Source organism: Brachycentrus maculatus, unplaced genomic scaffold, assembly GCF_059751285.1.
Source record: "Brachycentrus maculatus isolate JH-2025_06_01 unplaced genomic scaffold, ASM5975128v1 h1tg000011l, whole genome shotgun sequence".
NCBI lineage: Eukaryota > Metazoa > Arthropoda > Insecta > Trichoptera > Brachycentridae > Brachycentrus > Brachycentrus maculatus.
This window is the reverse complement of record NW_028280765.1, coordinates 710,217-732,691: the sequence shown is the minus strand read 5'-3', so window position 1 is coordinate 732,691 and position 22,475 is coordinate 710,217. Positions and strand designations below refer to the sequence as shown.

Genomic DNA, 22,475 nt, shown 5'->3' with positions numbered 1-22,475 from the left:
AATTGTGAATAAATCTTTCTTGAATTTATTTTGCACTTGGCGGGAATCGAACCCGTGACGCGAGTTTCGCGGTCGATCATCAACCCAACAACGCCACAGCGCCTGTCATATTATATATCCCATAGGGCGTTTGTCCACTACACGGAATTACACAGAATTTTACCGTCCGGCACGTCAGTTAGCGTTTTAAAAAGACGATTGGCTTGGATTGGCTAGCGCTTTTGTCCATCTTTCTTCGGATCGGTGCGTGAACACGTTGCGCGTAAATTCGATCACGCTAAACTGTCTTAGTCGCTTTCATTTTTCAAAACCGTACTGCCGGACGGTCAAATTCAGGGTAGTGGACAATCGCCCATATAGTTCGTAAAATACGGTAGGTACATATTTAAAATGTGGTTAATCTTGCGTGATCAAATATATTGTGTATTTACTAGGCTCTATTATTTTTATTTTATTTGCACTACTTGGCCCCGCATGTAATTGATAATAATTATTATGGTGCAGTGTGTGGTCGTATATTGTCATTCCTCGTTGGCAGCGCCTCGTAAACTGACACTATAACATTTAGCGTAATAGTTTGACGAGTCCATCAATCATGTTGATGGCAGACCTCGGTGCAGTCATATACACCGTAATTATGTTCCTTCCCCGCCCCGAAGGAGGTACGGTACTTCCTGCGGCTGCAGGTAAAGATTACTGAAATTTACAGCACGTAGGTACGCTGAACAAATAAACAGGGGGCCTTAAAATAATTGACGCATTCAAGTACCTACCCAAACTTTTACTTTATTTTCCTATGATTATACTTTTGATGGTTTGGACATGTGGAACGAATGAGTGAGGAAAGAACGGTAATACAAATTTATGAGGCGAATGTAGTTGGAAAAAAAGCAGAGGAAAACCGAAGAGAACTTGGCACGACCAGTTATGTCAAATACTTGATAGCGGACAGGTTAGGAGTCGAAATAATCGGCGGGTATATGTGAGGAGATGCATGAATGTGGAAGAGGCGAAGAATGTTTGTAAAGACAGAGTGGTATGGCGTTCTATGCAGGGAAGCGGCGTTATGGTTAGTTGGTTAGGTAGTTATACTTTTCTTCATAGAATTTGATATATACTTCCGTAAATAATTAACATTTGTTTTTATTTAATTCTAAAACTCAAAACGTTTTTTTTTATACTAATCTTTCTTTCAGAGGAACACCGAGAAAAAGTTGAAGTGTGCAAGCCTCCAAAGCTCATATGGCATATACATTTTATAAAATGAAATGTACAATTTTTTTAAAGCAAGAAATAAAAATAAATTTAAACAGAAGAAGGCGGAGAGTTAAGGGGGTCTTAATGATTTCCCCCCACTGAGTATGCATCGGGGACTGCATCCATCCTGCTGAGACTCTAATGGTCTCGTTTGTTGATGTTTCGGAAGCGTCGCCAAAGCTCCATAATCGATAGCGAAGTAGGGCGGGGAAAGAGCTCACACGTCTAGTCATAAACACTTCCGAGACACTACAGTAGCGAGGCAGACGGAACAGTTGCCGGTTTGCGTTATTGTATGCAACTTTTATCTTGTTCCGCACAGATTTTTGTTATTTTTCCACAGTTTTGAGGTGCACGTGAATTCGTTTCGAATAACATTTGATAGTAGATTTATATTAGCCACTGACACTTCGTGATGGAATTGCATTTTTAATTTATTATTAGATTAAAACAAATATTTTTAGCTTTTCCACTTTTTTATTTGACCAGCGACCGGGTTTCGTCGTTACCGACATCATCAGACTGGTGAGAGGCTATACAAATTGTTATGTTATATATAAAAGAAGGCAGGAGTTGATAACCATGATTTGATATAATTTTATTGAGAAATTAATTTAATTTGAGTGAATTTAAGTATTGTTTGATATTAAAAATATTTTTTATAAAGGTTTTTTTGTATTGAGAGCACGATTTTATATAAAGTTGTAATAGATTTGCATTTTTTGTAAATGAATTATTTTTCATTTTTTGTAATTCATTTACAAAAAATGCAAATCTATTACAGATATAGAAATAGAAATACAAAAAAACCTTTATAAAAAATATTTTTAATATCATACAATACTTAAATTCACTCAAATTAAATTAATTTCTCAATAAAATTATATCAAATCATGGTTATCAACTCCTGCCTTCTTTTATATATAACATAACAATTTGTATAGCCTCTCACCAGTCTGATGATGTCGGTAACGACGAAACCCGGTCGCTGGTCAAATAAAAAAGTGGAAAAGCTAAAAATATTTGTTTTAATCTAATAATAAATTAACATTTGATAGTTAAATTCAGCTCGACTATTGAGTTTGGCGATGCTCCGTCGAGGCTTGACACTAGTGTAAATTTCACTAAATTCTAGGTTAATGACTCTTAGCAGTACACTCAACAATCGTACTTACTGTGAATATGGTAATTTGTATAATATCGTAGACTCAAAAATATGTATTTACATACATCGAAAGTTTTCCGAAAACGGTTTTTGAAAATACCGGTTGTGAGAAATTTATTTACTAGTAATTCGGTATTGAAAATTGAATATATTTTCAGATGAACCGGTTTCACGAAAACCGATAATGCACAGCCTAAATATATACATATTTCATATGCTATCGCTAATCGTGAGACAATTATTCATTCACCTTCAACTCGGTTGATAATAATGTTCAAATTTTAAATATGATAATTATTTTCTATTATTTTGTTCTTAATCCGTTTTCTTATCACGTATACTTTCTACTTTTATGAGTAGGTACTATTTTTAACGTCATATTATCATTTTATTATCGTCCGCTGATTAATATTTCTTTCGTTTGGCAGTGAATAAAATAACTTCGGAATATACTGGAACAGTGAGAAACTATGATATTACACGATTTCCCGTTCACGATGAAATTACGTAGTTCACTATGCGAAGGTCACTATAAGTCCGAAACACGTTTTAATACCGGAGCCTGCATCAATGTAATTTCTCTTGGTGCGTCTACAACTCGACATAGTCAAGATCCATTCTTGTACTTGTTTACTGTATTTAAATTGCATTATAATTCTTTTACAGTTGTTTCAGCCGCACTACAATGCCCTTGAATCCTTACGGTAGACTCGAGAATTGTATACGATACTTACTTATGTTTATATGTAGTAAGAACGACGCTAAATTAAATGTCTATCGCCAATAATATGTCAGATATTGTACAATTATAGATATTTAAATTTATATCTTCAATTTTATTCTGCTTTTATTTATTACTGTGGTTGCTATTTTTCTATCATTGAGAATTTACAATTTTATGTATGAGCGCATCTAACCCATAGTTGAAGAATTAATCTGTTCTATGGCCCAAAAAATACATCTGTTGAGAAGTGCGGAGAGTTTTTTTTTCAGTATAATTTGCATAAAATATAAAGTTGTAAATATTTTATTGATGAAAAACAGCATTCTTGAATTGCATTTATCGAGTCGATTATTATACCAATGACTCTCAAAGCGGGCAATATTGACCCGGGCCATGCTGAAAAACAATTTGGTAATTAGATAATTCTAAAAAATATTTTCGGGAGTCTCTTATATTTTTATCAGTTTTATAATAGTCTACATTGTTAGCTGACATTCAATTGAACTTCAGATGCTTAAATTAATAAATTATTGTTATAAAGGTGACCCAAGCCATAATATTATTATTAGCTTGATAACTATTTGATAACATACTTAAATAGTCATTTTAATTGCACATCCTTATCAAAAGTACGTCGTGACGTATCCAACTCGAGGATGTCTCGAATATGTTTTGAATACCAGTATGTACAATGTTAACGCGTGATTTATAATATTTGTAATAAGGTAACATAATATAACCACACTTTACGAATGAATAAACATTACATAAATGGATTCCTTGATCTTATCCATTCAATGTTACTACTGATAATGCACTTATATATGATAAAATATTCGATTTAGTGTGAATAGATATGTATCATTCACATACCTTCTTAATTTCTGAAGTAGATACATAAAACTTATCGTTCATATAAAATACTTTTTGATAAAAAAAATATCTAAACGCTGGCGCCAACTACTATATTACTCGTATTTATATCTCTTAATTTACTTTGTAGATAAGTTGATTAGAAGAAATTTGTCGTCGATAAAATTGCGAAAAATCGCATACGTAAGTTGCCTTATGAAAAATTCGTGTGAATTGAAATTACATCATTGGTCCTGCGAAGAACGCAAAAAAATACCAACGGTTGATCAATGCCTCCTTAGTCCTTTTTTGATAACTCATGAGAAAGCCGTTACACATTGTCGTCGGGCGTTTTTTTATCAACCCCGACCCTTATAAGTAAACTAATTAGGGTTGTTTACTAATCATAATTAATCGCAAACCCAATTCCGATCTGTACATTGTTTTTTGGCGTCTTGCGTTCTACTAGAAGTAAGCGAATAATATAAGCTTATAAGCGTTTCCCGCTCTCTACCATCAGTATGCAAAGGAAGCTTTTAAGTATTTCCCGCAAACAATGTGTGAAGTGCTGTTTTGAGTAGATGTGCATTTTATGCATAGAAAATGATTTTCTCTGTCACTAAATGCATTTTTACCTGCGTAAGAAAAATGCATAATATATATCAACTCATTGCTCATAGTTTATAAGTTGAAATCAGAAAAATTAACATTCTTCAATGTTCCATTTAAAGATGAAATTATAAAAAATAAACACTTTAATAATATCACTTATTGAGTTTTATTTCATTACATATAACTAGTTTCGTACTAAGCACCTGTCGACGAAAACAACTGTAGTTTTCGAAACTTGTCGTGTGTAATGAAATAAAACTCAATAAGTGGTATTTTACATGTGTTTATTTAAAAAAAACAATCAGCCAATAAATTAATAAAAAAAATAATACAAATATGAAAAAGTATTTCTGTAATGCCAAAATAATGGAAGTTTTATACTCAATATAAATAACGTTACATGCTTCTACAGATATTTATTTGAAGAGTCGTATTGGTTTTAAGCTTTTTCAAAGTCAATTTTGGAACCCCTCTGTATACCATATAGCATATATAATGTAAACATTGTACCGGGTGTTGTTTGGAATTGAATACAATATTTATTTGTTTCCATCGAATACAATATCAATCGAATTTCTACGTATTATAGAAAATATACGTAATAAGGAAAAAGAGCACCTCCACAGAAAAGCGATTTTTTATGATAACTACGGGGCAAAAGCGCATGGTGTTGCTTAAAAGCATTTTTTGGCTAGCCTCCACTCGTTGACGAGTGATTTTGGCTTTAACAATCACAAAAATTGTAATAACAATAAATAAATAAAAATATTTAAGAGTAGATAGAGATAAGAGAAAAAAAATGAATGGAAATTTGGTATTATAAAAATATATTTTAAAATTTCGTTTGTTACTGCCGATAAATAATATTTTAATATGCAAAGAATAACTATAATTATATATCCGAACTGTATAACCCAACCTTGAAAGCTGCCTCCTATAATAGGAATTCAATCTTGCGAAAAAATCAAGAAATAAAAATAATAAACTTGATGAACTGTTTTTACTTTTGTAAATAAATATTTACCTATGAATGGAAATGAAGCATGGGGTTAACAAAAGAAGGATGAAAGTTGTTGAGTGACTGTTGTAAAAATGTGAACTCTCAGATGGAATATGTAGCAAAAGGATGTGTGATGTTAAAATGGTGAAATAAGGATTAAATGCAAGGCTGAGATAAGCATTATCGATAAAGGTGTGTTTAAATTTTAGACGATTGGGTCATGTGGAAGAAAATCACTCTAAAATAAATTTATGAGGCAAATTTAATTTTAATAGGAGCAAAGAAAGATTGACTTGGAAGTGGTCAGGTTAGGATTTAGAACTATCAGCGGGTATGTATGAGGACATTCGTAAATGTGAAAAAGGCGAAGAATCATTTCAAAGACAGTGCGTTGTAGCGTTTTATTATCTCTGCTTACCCCTAAATAAAAACATTTAATTTAATTTTATTTTATTTCTTTTCTGCTATTCTGAAAACTTATTTTCTAACTACAAATGCAGAAACAATGGGATGCATATTAGTTTTATATATATAAACGTTTATTCTTTTACTTTTAGATTTATACGGGATTGGATATAGTTAGTGCAAAGGCTACCCCAGAAGAAAGGTCCATGGCTCCTCATCACTGCCTCGATATTCTTCAACCTCATCAGACCTACACTGTCTTGGATTTTCGCAATAAAGCTGTGTCCATTGTATCCTTTTTAATAGTTTCTTTGTGTAAGAATACCTATATTATGCATATTGAATAGATTATGCATATTTTAAAATCTTTTTTGACATGAAAGTACCTCTCGTGATAAGAATAATAAATAAAATAAAATAAATTAAATGATCAGAAATATATAGTAGGTATGTCGTTATACCCCCCGAAATTGTCGAAAAGGCAGTCCTACCTATGATAAAAAAAAAAACAAAATTTGAAAGTAGGACGATGGATCGAAATTGACATAACAGGGTTGCATTTAACAAAAAAAATCGTTATGTTAGATAATATTTTACAACTTTTATAGAATACATAAAATAACAAGTATAACTAGCGATATGATATAATTATATATTTAATATGTTTAAAATTGTAAATAAATAACGCAGTCATAAGCATGACACCGATTTACAAATGTAATTATAGGACTTCCAAAGTCATGCGCCTCTCTTCGCTGATTATGATGTTTATATGAAAATGGGTGTGAACAAACCTCGCCTACTCAAATATATGATTTTATTATGCAGTACGATTCATAAAGTAGTGTAATAAACAGTTTGCTGTATTTTTATAATTAACTAACTAACTAACCATCACGCCGCTTCCCCGCAGGGGTAGGCAGAGAGAATAGAGCGCCACACCACTCTGTCCTTGCAAACATTCTTCGCCTCTTCCACGTTCATGCATCTCCTCATACATACCCGCCGATTGTTACGACTCCTAACCTGACCACTTTCAAGTATTTGGCATACCTGATCGTGCCATGTTTTTCTCGGTCTTCCTCTGCTTCTTTTCCCGCTAACATTCGCCTCATAAATTTGTTTTACCGTTCTTTCCTCACTCATTCGTTCTACATGTCCAAACCATCTCAACACACCTTTCTTAATTTTATCGATAATGCTTATCTCAGCTTTGCATTCCTTCCTTATTTCACTATTCGCACATCTATCATACATCGTTTTGTTACACATTATTCTGAGAGATCGCATTTCGACTGCATTCAGTCTACTTTCATCCTTCTTTTGCCAACTCCATGTTTCACTTCCATACATTAGAGTTGGAACCAGGACTCCGTTGTGCACTGGCAGTTTTTTTTTTATTTTTATTATGATGTTTTACAAAGTTTAAGGTTTGTAGTCGCCTTCTCGTGCCTTATTTACTGGTACATTTTTTCAGCGTGTTTTTTTTTCTTAACCCACGTTTAAGATCGATGACTTAATAACCCGTAAAAAGATTCCCATAGTTGTGGGTGGCACCAACTATTACATAGAATCAATCCTGTGGAAAATGCTTGTCGAGGACATGCCCACTTCCGAACCGACGAAACTGGTCCACGAAAGGGATCGAGAAAAGGCCGCGTATAAGAAAATAAAGTTTGATAGTCTGAGCACGTCGCGAGCAATAGCAGGAAGAGGAGTACAGCCAACAGAATCGGAAGTAAGTGTGGACAGGACGTCTGAAATTGAAACGTGCAGTAGTACCGTTGAAGTTGACGATTACAGTGACGAAAGTAACTTGGATTCAGAATACTTGCTGAAGAAGCTGAAAGAAGTGGACCCGGATATGGGAAGTCGGCTGCATCCCAACGACAGAAGAAAGATTCTAAGGTAAGCTTGCACCTTAAAAATATTTCCCTGCACCCTGAGTATCTTGTTTAATATGATGTCATTCTTTTCAGTAAGGTCTTTTTTCAATCTTTGGCTTGTTTGCCAGTCAGATAAACTTCTTCTCCATACTATGCAATATTTCAAATCTCTTGTGATGAACATCCATCAAATAATGTTTTTACATATGAAAATATAACATGCGTACTTTACTCAGAACAAATCTGTGATTTATATAGTATGTCGCGAATTTCCAAAAACTTCGGCGAACTGATATCGAAATATATTACTGAACACCAGCTTCATATTCATAAACAAATAAATAAATAATTAATAAATATTAAAAAATTATATTTTACTTAAATAACTTTGTTATATCTTTGAGAATAATGACGAATCGTGATATTGGCATTGGATTAAGGGTACGACCAGAGAATTTCAATATAATTATTATCCTGTATGTAGTGTGTCCATTCAAAAATTGCATAGGATAAAATTGAACACTCTATTTTCTTAAACAATGTATGGCGTACGTATAGTAATAAAAATCAATTTGATGAACACTTGAATTACTGAAACTTCATGAAATAATTAATATCTTTCTGCTCCTAATAGAAGTCGTTATTTTTTTCTTTTAAGGCTTCTGTTTACGTTTAATTTTCTTGGATTTTTGATATTGAGTGAGGGAGACCTACAAATCAACAAAATTTAATTAAAGATCTCAAAATAATTACGCGCGCTATTAAACTTCAATGAAAATATGTAATATGGATAAATGTACAATATTTAAAACACGTGGATCGTTTAAATTTATGGCGCAGATCTTTACTTGTGACCTGACGTTTTTAATGTGTTTCGTGATTTATTTACCCTATCTTAATTGTTTTTTATGCGAAATTTTGATAACCTAAGGTACGTAAGAATGTAATATTTCTACGCGTATTAATTTTATAACACTACCGAGTATGTAACTATTGGTTGCTTTTAATGCCATTTTATAATCTTTATCCCTTAAAAAATTACGTCATTTCAGAATGAGATGTATTATTTAATGAAATAAAGTATAATTGGAATACATAATAACATATCATTTTAATTAATTTAATTACAAAACCAAGTAAAATTTATTCTACTATTACCCCTTTAAGTAAAATAAAACAATTTTTATCGAATTACAGTAATTGTTATAAATTTAAATTTATTGAGATGGTTTGGGCATGTGAATTGAATGAGTGAGGAAAGGATAGTTAAACAAATTTATGAATCAAATGTGGTTGGTAATAGAAGCAGAAAAAGACCGAGGAAAACTCGGCATGATCAAGTAATTAAATACTCGAAAGTGCTCAGGTCAGGAGTTGAAATAATCGGCGCGTATGTATGAGATGTATAAATATGGAAGAGGCGAAGATCGTGTGCAAAGACAGATTGATGTGGAACTCTATTCTCTCTGCCTATCTTGGCGGGACGCGGCGTAATGGTAAGTGCTGGCTGATGTAAACTTCTTCGTCCTTACCAGATGCTACCAAAACATGGTACAACAGTGTTATTCACTATCGCTATTACGTCTTGTTAGTAACTATCTAAACCTAGTGCAACGGTTGCTAAAGTGGAGCTGAATCACCTTTGCAATGAGTAAGTCATGTCTAGCTGCTCGGAAGTCGTTGATCAGTAACTGGATGAGCTCACTGTCGTCATGCTCGTTTTGAGGAATCATGACTGTTGGGATATTATTATGTTAACAGCTTCAATGAAACTTAGTTTCCTCCCCGCGGAGACGTTCTCTGAGGCCATGTAGAAAACTTTTATAGCGCGATGGATATACATGACTTTCTTTTTCGACCGAATATATTTGGTCTAATCCACACCGGAGCATGTGAGAGATATTATCTTTCAATGCTTACTTTCGTTTCGTTTGCCTTTTCATAATTGATCCAGTGTCTTGTAACTGGAATACAATTTTTGCAATATACATATGTGAATGTGTACGTGTCTGGCTTTTTATTTCTTGGTACTTGTAAAAGAGATTTGTTATAGGATGTGATTTAATTATCAAATGGGATGATTGAAACTTTTCTGCAAATGCTTTGACATCGCTCCGTGTCTGTCTGCTGTGCCTGTCGAGGCTGTGGTGGCGTGTGTGTATCAGCCGACGTCAGGTCGGTACACGGATCTAGCTGAGTTATTGAACTAATTGACTTCTAATCCCTATCACTGCAACACTCGGTGATGGTTTTTCACATTTGTATTTATTTAGATTATCAGTGACAGGGACATTGAAAGCTATTGAGTACTAATTCACGTCTAAATCGGGTACATTTTTTTTAATATTACCAATTTTTAGTTTATAAAAAAAAAACAATTTGCTTTGCAAGAGAAGAATTAACAATAAATATGGGAGTCGAACACTGCAATATATCGTTCCGAACATTTTTAATTTGTTGCCGACGGATGTCAGAGGTCAAAAAAAATATGGAACAAAGGCAAAATAAAGGAATGGGTAAATGATCAAGAGTTAATTTTATGAAAATTGTAAAATGTTTATATTCTTAATTTTTTTCTCTTTTTTGTGTCTATATTAGGTTAAAATCGTTAAAAACAATAAAACATGTATTAAAAAAGAACTCCACCGACAAGACACACAAAGTGGCTTGGTGGGTCTCTGCAAAAAAAAGATGTTCAAAATATGTATAAATTGTGATTTAAATAAATGTATACAAATAAAAAAAAATAAAAAAAAGAGTGGGCTGTCTGAAAGCTTAGAAATTCACATCCAGGAATTCGGTGGAATCTTTCAATGTAAAAATTAAATTATTTTTTTTACAGAAGCAATGAAATTTTGCTTGACCTTTTATCAACCGATAGCCTACGTAATAAAGTAATCGTTAATTGCAATATTTATCTTAGTCAGTACAAAGTTGAGTTTTATTTAAATATTTCGTGCTCAGTATCCATGCTAAACTCGCTCCTATCTCCTTCCATTGAATAACGTTTTACTCGGCGATACTTTATGCCACACAGTACAGAGCAGTCGACACCTTGGACATGTGCATCTGGCGACCCAGTGATGTCTGGTCTGGAATCTTGACCTCTCGTGTAAAGTTATTTGCCTAATCAGCAAATTGTATGTATCACCCAATATCAGTAGTATTTCAGTACGCGTCATTGAAAATGTGCAAGGTTCTGACATGCTTATTTACTGAGCACATTAAACTGTACAATTTATTTTTTATATTAAGTAAACATATTTTCAACATTTTAAAGTGTGTCCATAAACTTGTTCACAAAATTATTAGATTATCTCTAATTACAGGAGTTATTTTCATATTATTTTACATCTCACCAATAGATATCTCTAGTGAAGTTGTAGTGATTCAAGAACAAGGTTTCTAAATTAGTTCATATATATAGAACTTCCAAGAATTTGAGTAGTGTGGTTGTCAATAATGGGTAGAATTGGTGAATGTTACACGTGTGAAAAGTGATCACTTATACCAGCCTATGACGATCGTCAGCCCCGTAAATGCCCAGACTTCCATATTCTTCTTCATCTTTGATGAGATGTCAAAAAATAATATGCATATTTTCATTATAATACTGTGTCTTCACTGGATTTTCTCGCGCCGAGGGCATATTTTACAATCCTATTTAAAAATATAATTATTTGATTAGTAATTTGTCTATTATGAGTCATGCAATCATGTATGACATGGCTTTATTATACGATCTATTTCAAATCAACCCACCTTCTTTATCCAATTATGAATAGCTCTTTCGTACAAAGTTTCATTATTTAATGACTTTATGGATAATGGAAGCACGTCATACAGTTTTATTGCGTAATTTCTTCGACCAAATGTATTTGATGTATTTTGTGATCTTGTGTATTTGTATACATATATACGAGTATAAATATTGAAGTCTATTATTTTATACTGATCAATTTTGTCGATTAGCAGATTTTAAAATCACGAACGATCGATAAATAAAAAGTTTTATTTTGTGGTTTACCCTCTTAACGATTTATCAGTAAACCGCGATGGAACCGAAAATGCATCCAATTTTTTTATCGCATTTTATCGATCGTCGGTAATAGAGGCATAACCCGCATTCTTGATCCGAGTTAAGATAAAGTTCGTTCGGCAGCGTATAAATTAATTATGGCTTATGGTGGAATATAATGCGGTAACCTAGATTAGTTTCTCATAACGTATTATATTAGTCTTTTGATTTTATTACCCACGTGAATAGCCATTCAGAGTGCAAATATTACGTAACAAAATATAACGTTAACCTCTTTTCTAAAACTTGTAATGCTCAAACAAGAGGAAGGATAATGCAATACTTTAGGTAGATAGTATGGGAGGGAGGAAAATTTTATATACACCAAATATTTATATTAATTTTATTAAATATTTTTTTAAATCCGTATTCAGCTAAAGTTGGTCGTTCTTTCTCAAAACCTTCCAACTTTTTAAAAAATATTTTTTTTTTATTCAACATAATTACAGTAAAATATTATTATATTCATTTGCCTGACATTTCTACTTTTAACATATCTTAATATAAGTTACGCTGTTAATCTCCAAAAAAGAGACTTAACTCTCGTGCTTGGACAGGAATTCAAATTAATTGTTGAGTGATTATACTTATGAATAATAATAAAAAAATGTGTGACATACATATTTTGTGTATATGTTTTTATTTAAAATAAATATTAACATATACTTACCTATAAAAGGCATTTAATTTATTTTCTCATTTTGAATATCTTCTATTTTTTTTTATGTGTGGGAAAGGTATTGAAATATTTATTTCTCAATTTTTTCTTTTCAATGTCTCCTGGGGTCTATTCTAAAAGAAAGGTAACGGGATGATTACGCAGTTAAGATAATCCTATTTCGATTAAAAATCAGATTTAAAATTGTTTTTTTCCTCATATTTTAAATTACCCTTTTGACAACACAGATCGACAACCGATTTCCAAGTGCCAATGTCGTTAGAAACAGGAGTCCAGAAAAAAGTTTATCTACGCTATGTAGATAACGTGTTATCTTTTCTTTCAAATTGACTTCCTTACTGCCTTCCCACTCCTGATAAATTTTTGATCGCTCTTTATATTGTATTATTTTATATTAATATTTATTTATTTTACAAGAACTGTAAATAATCTGTTACCGATATTTCCGCCACAATTACAAAAGTCTTCCTTTTTTACTGTCGAAATAAATACACGTTCGAAATGAACTCGATATCCTTAAAAATCCTGAAACTCCGTTGTATGGTATACTGTTATTTTATGTATTTGCGTTTGTTACTGTATATTTTATGATTTGTGTACTTGCTTATTCAGTATTTTTGTATCTATTTAAAATAAAAATAAATAAATAATGCGTTCATAAATAACTTAATTTGGTTTCACACGTTTAACTAGAATTTTATATAAGAGCATTTTACGAGCTTTTGTACGAGCATTATTTTCACTGCGACTATCGATAATAATAGCGATTGATTATTACCACTCAGTGAAGCGAAATATCTTTTTTTCAATCTACATTGGATTTGCGTGACATAACGATAAATGTTTTCACTAATGTAAAAGATGCACGCATAATGATTTTTTTTTCATACTTTTAATGTCTAAAAACGATGAAAGAAATTCCTGGTTATAAAAATACAGCCTATTATAAAAAGTAAGAAAAACCATAACAAAAAATACTAGTATTATTATGTACCTACTATTGTTTTAGGGAACAATCGATGCATTTTCTATTGATATTTCGACATATACGAAGAATACCTCCTAATCCTAGCTCCTGGGGTATCCACACACGTTGACTTTCCAGTAAAATAAAGTTTACTAAAAATAACTAACACAAAATGTTTACTGAATTTGATAGCATATTGGAGTCGTGTAATGGGACCCTCAGGGTAGAATTAGTGGCATATTGTACGAGTGATGTTTGCCGTCGGCAGTAGGCTAAGTGTTAACCAAACACTCGCTGCTATCTAACCTATGGCTTCGTCTTCCGGTGATAGGATAACGGCCGACAGGGTTGCCACTCGACAAAAAAAAACACGTTTAAAATAATTATATTTTTATTTAAAAAAATAATCATATAACACAATGGTATACGTATTTGTCCGTAGTGTAGTTAGAGCACTATGCTACCATGCTGGATGTCCTAAGTTAGATTCTCAAGAAGGTAAAAATTAATATTAATTTTTTCCGTCTCATATTTATTTAATATGACTCTGGACCTTCCCTATCCTTCTAGTATTTAACGATCAAGATAACACCGTTTTTTTTACGGTACAGTGCCTTATGCAACTTTGGGTGCGGATAAGGTTTAGAATATGATGATATGCGTAAATGTTTCAATTCAGTATTATTTTCAGGAAAGCCTATGTGGTTTGTGATTCGAAATGGGTATAAAGTTGGGTTAGAGTGGGGCGAACCTCAAAACCTTGACACGGCTCTATACGCGGGATCACAACCCGACCTAGATAAATTGTTCTAGACAAAGTGATGTATCCCTTTTAAGATGTTGTATTAACCGCCATTATACCATGAAATACCTACAATTATTGCAAATCTGATATTCTACAATTAGATTTTGTTTTCATAGTTTTTTTTTTATAATTGTCGTTTTAACATACATAAATAATGCCAATGCTTTGATAGTATAGATTTATTTAATATTGTTATCCACCTCGAAGTCTGTACTTTCTCAGCGTTTCTTCTCCATGTTATAATGGATAAATTTCAACGTGTTTCACCCTCTCTCGCTGCTCGCTTATAGTGTGTGAAGGAGACGTGTATTGACCAGTGCTTAATATTTGTTATTTTATTATTATTTTATGTTTAAGACTTTTTGTTTCTATATTAGTGTATTCATTAGTGTATTTTTATATTAGATACTGTATATATGTATTATATTAAAGGCTTTAGCCGTTCAATAAGTAAATAAATAAATAAAAATTAATTGATCTAATTTTAAAAAGAGATATTTAATAATAACCTCTAAGAATTGTGGTTGCTTTCATAAATTGAGCCTGTAAAGTTACAGATTTAAAAAAAGTTTTTTATTTACCAACCGACTATTTTGTTTTGCTTTATTATAATGTGCTTTGGTTATATTATATCTTTGCCTTAATAACATAAAAATATTTGAGTACTAAGTGCGCTTAAACTCATATATCATTCGTCTTATTTTCTCTTTCTTTTAACACGTTAATAAGTTTTAATATGTTTAATATTGTTATCGACACCTCACTGTCATTACGCTTATTTAGTTAAACTGACATAACTTTACCACATCGCCTGTGTACCATTAATAAGCAATAAAACATTTTTACTAATTTTTTTTAAACAAAATGTTAATAATATTAGTATATAACCACTCACAGTGATTGGTTATATGATAATATTATAAACATTTTGGTAAAAATGACTAACCACAAAGTAAATGCTTGAAATATTAATTATATTGAGAATAATAAAACATTTTTCTGCTCCTAAAGATATAAATTTTTTGAGGTAGTAAATTTATAATTTCTAAAATACGCATTTCTCTAATACTCGTCTCGAAATTATATCTACCAAAATAATATTTTAATAAAAATCAGCATATGATAATATATGACGGTTGACAGCCCTGCTGTCGATAGCCTTTGATCCAATATGGACGGGTTGCATACAGTTTAAGGCGCCGTGATTTCGAGTAATTATGTTTTTATTTTGATTGATAAATATTGGTTCAAAATAAACATTAAAAAAAGCATCCATTTTATACAAATTAAAGTTTAAAAGATAAATCGAAAAGTTAAAAAAAACGTAATATATAAAATAAAGCAATTTGAACCCTGCTGTATTGTAAATATCTTTTTATGAGGTTATTCTTAGTTGTAAATATAAATCGAGTTATAGTATGACGAAAGAGTGTAATATTATTATTTTTGTTATGTTGGTGGTTTTCATTATCAGATAATCAATTTAACAAGCTCGCAATCTTGACGACTTTAAGGATTTTAAAAGCCAAACAATGTTTCACCAATTGTTTGTTTACAACAAAATTTGAGGTGTTAATGATATTCATTATGTAATATGATGATACTTAATATTTACATGAATCTTTATGTAATCTCATTTTAATTTTACACGAATTCCAATAAACCCAAATATCAATTTGAAATTAAAATGTTACGTAATTTAAAATATGAGTAGTGAGGTCAATCAAAGGTAGAATGGCGAATTTCTCACTTGTGTAAAGTGATCAGTTAAATCAGCCTATGACAGGTTGTAAGCCCTGTGAATACCCAGACTTCCATATTACTAATTGATCTATGTTGAGATGTCAAAATATAAAAATAACTAATAATAATAATAAGAAACCCAGATTTATGAACATGCCCCAAATGTAGTGAATTAGGATTAAAATATTTAATGTTTGATTGCGATTGTACCACAAGGCGCCTGAGTTTAATTGACTTTTAATTAAGTCAAGTAAATTATTTTTTACAGAGTGATGCAGAGTGATTTTATAGGGGAAGCAATCCGCTTAAAAGCTTTTTTTATGAAATTTTAAAATATTGTAACATAAGTGAAAGATTTTGAGAATAGACCCAATTGTATATTATAACAATACATATTTAAAGTTGTATGTATTGAATATATTTTACAATGCGTTTAAATTGCAATGTATTTATGTCTCTCCATTTCATGTATTTTTTTCTTAACCGTCATAACCACATTTTTATTATCTCTTAAAAACCAAAGATTTTATAAACATGAGGGTAAGAATGTAAAAAGGGTACATACGTGTATGATATTTTGATTTGTTCCCAAGACGGTTTGAAAATATGCTTAAAAAAACACTTATTGTCTGCCTAAAAATATATTACGGGCATCTCCAACGTTCACTCAAACCACAGAAGCATAAAAACGCGAACATTAATATTGTTTTATCTGTTACAACTGGTTTTAAAACCATGGGATCATTTTTTGACTGACCAATCACAAGTTGGCATTTAGGTGCAGGGGTTGTATCATAGACGCATTAACTACGTAGTGTAGATAAATTGAACTTTTCTTCTATTCTATAAAAACATATACCCTGCTTTTTCTCGGTATTATTATGTAGCTTCATTATATGAGGGATCGACAATCGGTTTTAAAATGCCAAATTCATTTGAAATAAAGACCCCGAAATATACTCAAAGTTACTACGTTGTTAGCGCGTTTGTATTAGCAACCTAATTGGTTTTTACATGGATGTTAAATATGTAGTTTAAATTTGCTTCCAGACATTTATTTTTAACGACTTTTAGCATTTTAACGGTGCCTCACCTTGATATGAAGCCTCTATCGTTCTTCCCTTTTTATGAAAGATAATGGAAGACTGAGCATCACAGGGCTTATGACCTGGCATTTGGTAGGCAATTACATTTATCATTATTTAAATCTTCATTAATTGATTCGGCAGTCACTTACTGTGGTAAAACCTATCCATTTTTAATTAAAATATTACTTGGTAAATACCACTATTTCTTATCTCCCTCTGGTCTCAATCCTGCGGATTGGTCGGTAGCAACGGATGACATCTCTTTCGCCATTCTCGCCTATTTTCTTATATCATTACATAAATGCAAGTTTCCAGAATTAGTGCAATATGGATGTTCAATAATGGACAGATGGGTGTACGTTACACAAGTGTATCAAGTGATCGCTTAAGCTAGCCAAATGCCAGGTCTTAAGCCCTGGGACGCTCAGACTTCCATATATGTGCATGTTTCATATCAAGTTGAGACACTTAAATTTAAAAAAAATATATATCTAAGTAGTGTTGATAACTTTTTTTGGACTTCTGAACTTAAATTTCTAATGACATCAGTATTTTTAAATATGTCATTGATCCGTATCGTCAGGAAGTTAATGTTGCCATTTTTTTTACCACCATACTACATAGTTAATTTGAAGTTTTCTATAGTACGTACATAGTTAAACCCTAACTTTCCTTTGGAATCGACGCTGAGGTAAGTACTTCAAGGTTTGCCCACAACAAACTATTCGCTGCATACACACAACATAAATACTTGCGTATCAAGTTTGATGTGCTGAAGGCACAATAATCGTATTAACCTTTTAGCTACAGTTATAGCAATGAAACAACATTATGGTATGCGCTTTAAAATCCAAATTTTATTACTCTGTATTTATACGATCGCGTGGACAAAAACATGGGTCAATTCGAGCACACATTATGTGCTCTTTATATATCCTTTGTTACGATGCGTTACATTTACATGCACAAATTCCATACTACTACTTACCCACGATTAGTATGAACGAATTTCCTTATCTCCGATTTCACAACCACTCAAATACCACAATTGATTTTTATTGTATTCCGTAATCCGTAGTATTTATGTTAAGAGGGTCCTTTAACACGCACCCTTATGTTTCTACATGTGAAAATACCCCCGTTTTACCAACATACTTCTGGTAATGGTTTCTTGAATCCTCGTGTGATTCGTGTAGGCGTATTGGCCGCATGCCTTTTCAGTTTCATAGATAATGCACCTAAGTAAATAGGTAAGCTATAGTCTATGGTATAAAAATAAGCTAAATAATCATTTGCTTTTTAAATTTAAGTTTAACTCGGTAAATACCACTATTTCTTAAGATCTATTGTGAAACGTGTTTTAATGGGAATTAAAAATGGATAGATTTTACCACAAAGTGACTGCAGAATCAATTAATGAAATTATTAACTTCACTTTTTAAAAAAATAATCGTATTTTGTACTGTATTATTTTTTATTACTTTTTGTGTATTTCGAATTCACCTTCGTTGTCGAACGATTTTTTTAATATTTCCTAACGTCCAAGTGACTCTGAAATCTAGCTACGGCTTATGCTACACCGCTTATCATGACCCTACTCAGGCTTAAACTTTTTAAGTTTTATAGCCTATGCCTACTCGTGAGTGGATTTACTCTTTATGTAATTATAATTTCATGTAATTCATAAGTGAAAATTCTAGGCAAAAACACTCGCTTTGTTGTCGAACGATTTTGTCTCAAGTAGAGGTTGACATGATCCGGTTATTTGAAATCACTTCCGTTTCCTTCACAAAGATCCACGATTCGATCACTAAGAACGGATAAATTAAACGATGGATCCTTCTCTGGATAAATCGTTCCGGCGAGAATGAAATAATTTTTATCCGACGACCAGCGACAGTAGAAACAATGCCTGTGGTATAATTCCGCCATAATGAAACCTTGCATTGAAATTTTCCTATGGACCTATTATTAAAACCCTTCGCTTAGTAGTTAGTCAACAGGGGTAGCTAAAATGTTCGTTGCAAATCATAAAAAAAATATATGTCCCCAAGATAGTTATGAGATTTTATACTTTTAGCTTAAAATAATCAGTGCGTTGATGAATCTGTGAATCAGTAAGCTAATCTGTGAATCAGTAAGCCAATTAGTAGGTGAGCTTCAGTGAACACCTAAAACTGAGATCCGGTCCTTCAATCCGTGTATATGAACGGATTTTTAAGATCCGGTCATTTACGAACGACCCACGTCTGTTATAAAGTCGCAAATCACTTTGGTTTTTTTTATTATTCAGGAAGTGATTAAGCTAACAAATGAAGCACGCACACGCACGCCCACAGGCATGCGCGTAGTGTGATAATGTCAAATCATCGCATCGACGTGATTTGATCTCCAATTTTCCCCTACTCTAAGGGTGAACTCCACTATGACGGCAAAAAAGGCCCTTTGTACATATTTTCCTTCATAACACAAAGAAGAGTGTAAGAATTGTAGAAACGAATGGTTTTATAAAAGTATTTTAACTTATTTGTAATTTTATTTATTGTTTCGGCATTAACTTTGTGGTAAGACATGTTACAATAATTCTTCGCCATTGCTTTCAATTTTTCCTTTGTTTTCAAACTCCGTTCCTTGACTAACCCCTTCCCCTTACTTTCCCCCTATCCTTATTTATAGAACAATTTTATATTTTATATTTTAGTTATTATACAGACCTGAATGATGGAAGTTTAGCTTCTGAAACATGTAGTCTATAATTAAACTCAAGTGGTAAAAAACGAAGTGTTTTCTTTAATTATTGTTATTTGTAATTTGTTGTAAATGTGGTGAGGATTTTTTTAAGATGGGAATATCTAATTCAAAAGATATACAAGTACTTGTGACCTGATATCGTTTGGTATAAGTAATCAATTTATACACTTTTATGGTAGTCATCATTCTGCCTATAAATGAACATCCACCTTGCGTTATTACTATTATTGAGTAAATATTTTTATTTGTTAAAAATATTTTATAAATACCTACTCCTAATATATATTTTTTGTTTTAAGACCAACTGTGACAATGATACCCTTTGGTTTGGTGTCTAGGTTCATTAATTATAATTTATAACATGCAAATGTAAATAATTTTGCTTTAAGTGTCGTTTTTCTTACAGAATTACTTGAAACAAAAACTAGTGTAAAGGACTGTAATAAATTTAACGCATGGTCAATCGAACCTTAAATGTATTATTAATAAACCGACTTCTTAGACCCCTGTACTATCTCTTTTGACCTCTAGTCCTACCATCGGGAACCTATGATTCAAATCATTTATAATATATATATATATATATATATATATATATATATATATATATATATATATATATATATATATGTGTGTGTGTGTGTGTGTGTAATATACTTTAATCTTTCTGATATCTACAGCTAATTGTAAAAAAAAATTGTAACCTTGAATTAATGTACATCGTATTTATATAATTGATAACAAGAGATAAAATTTTGAATGAGGCTCGTGAAGAGGTGCAAAAAATCGCTCTGTTCGTCTTTTACGTTTTAATTTAATCAATTTAATGAAACATTATCGGAATTGAAAATTTTATGAAATTCAGGTTTATAGTAAATCATAGTCTTTAGCTTCGGGATTCCAAAATTTACAGAAACCCGCTTACAGCCAGGACAAATATACCTCTATTTCAATAATCTGAAGTCAATAGGGCATGAAGTTTTCGAAATTATCGGTATCGAATATTTGCACCAATATATATATAAATATATATATATATATATATATATATATATATATATATATATATATATATATATATATATATATATATATATGTATATATATATATATATATATGTATATATATATATATATATATATATATATATATATATATATATATATATATATATATATATATATATATATATATATATATATATATATATATATATATATATATATATATATAAATAATATAAAAGCCTATTGATTTTGGTCGACGATTTCTTTGATGTTCCTCAAAATAGTAGCAATCCGTACCATATCTTTATTTTGTAATTTTACAAATGTGGTAGCTATGGTAAAAAATTCATGTTGAAATTTATATTTGAAACAATTCGTATTTTTTTTTAATGCAGTTTTTTTGTTTGTTTTATTTATTGTGTTATTATTCAAATGTAAGAAATATGTGGGATTATTTGTATGACACCTTTTATAATTTTATGGATAGTAATGTTTTACGAATGTTTTTTAGTAATGTTTTTGAAATCTAAATGCGATCTCTCAGAAGAATATGCGACAAAACGATGTATGATAGATGTACGAATAGTGAAATAAGGAAGGAATGCAAAGCTGAGATAAGCATTATCGATAAAATTAAGAAAGGTGTGTTGAGATGGTTTGGACATGTAGAACGAATGAGTGAGGAAAGAACGGTAAAACAAATTTATGAGGCGAATGTTAGCGGGAAAAGAAGCAGAGGAAGACCGAGAAAAACATGGCACGATCAGGTATGCCAAATACTTGAAAGTGGTCAGGTTAGGAGTCGTAACGATCGGCGGGTATGTATGAGGAGATGCATGAACGTGGAAGAGGCGAAGAATGTTTGCAAGGACAGAGTGGTGTGGCGCTCTATTCTCTCTGCCTACCCCTGCGGGGAAGCGGCGTGATGGTTAGTTAGTTAGTTAGTTTTAATGTTTTTCTTTTTTTAGATTTATATTTGAAGCACTAACTTTGTGATTTTCCGTTTATATAATTGAAATGTAACTTTGTTTTAAAATCACTATAAATATTTTATCATAACTTAATTATAATGTATAAAATATTTATTGTGATTTTAAAACAAAGTTACATTTCAATCATATTTTTTTTGTTATTGTGTCAATTTTAATATGTAATATAATTGGCAATAAGTATGTTAATGTTAGTTTATTTTGTTCCCTTAATTATTAATTAGTATATCGGTTACCCCCAAATACATCTCTCGGGTAAAAAAAGTATAGAAAAGTAAACTATATAAAATAAACAAACCTTGAGATGTAAAAAAAAAATCAAATATATAATTTTTCTCTTATCTGAAACTGAGTCGACGGGTCTTCTTATCTCCGGTGATAGCTGATGAAGGCCACTAGATTCGTATGACTTTTCTCATTACGCGTGAAGTATTATATTTTGAGCCTAATATTGGAATTTAGTTAA

At 31.5% G+C, this 22,475-nt stretch overlaps 1 protein-coding gene across 1 annotated transcript in view; it reads left to right on the top strand.

Annotated features, from left to right (window-relative positions):
- The window catches only part of LOC148313455 (tRNA dimethylallyltransferase-like), a 343,114-nt gene that overhangs the window by 48,977 nt on the left and 271,662 nt on the right, over positions 1-22,475 (top strand). Inside the window, exons 2-3 of the mRNA XM_088262214.1 lie at positions 6,168-6,305; positions 7,523-7,923. Coding sequence (XP_088118340.1) covers positions 6,168-6,305; positions 7,523-7,923 — 539 coding nt within the window. The remainder of the gene's footprint in view (positions 1-6,167; positions 6,306-7,522; positions 7,924-22,475) is intronic.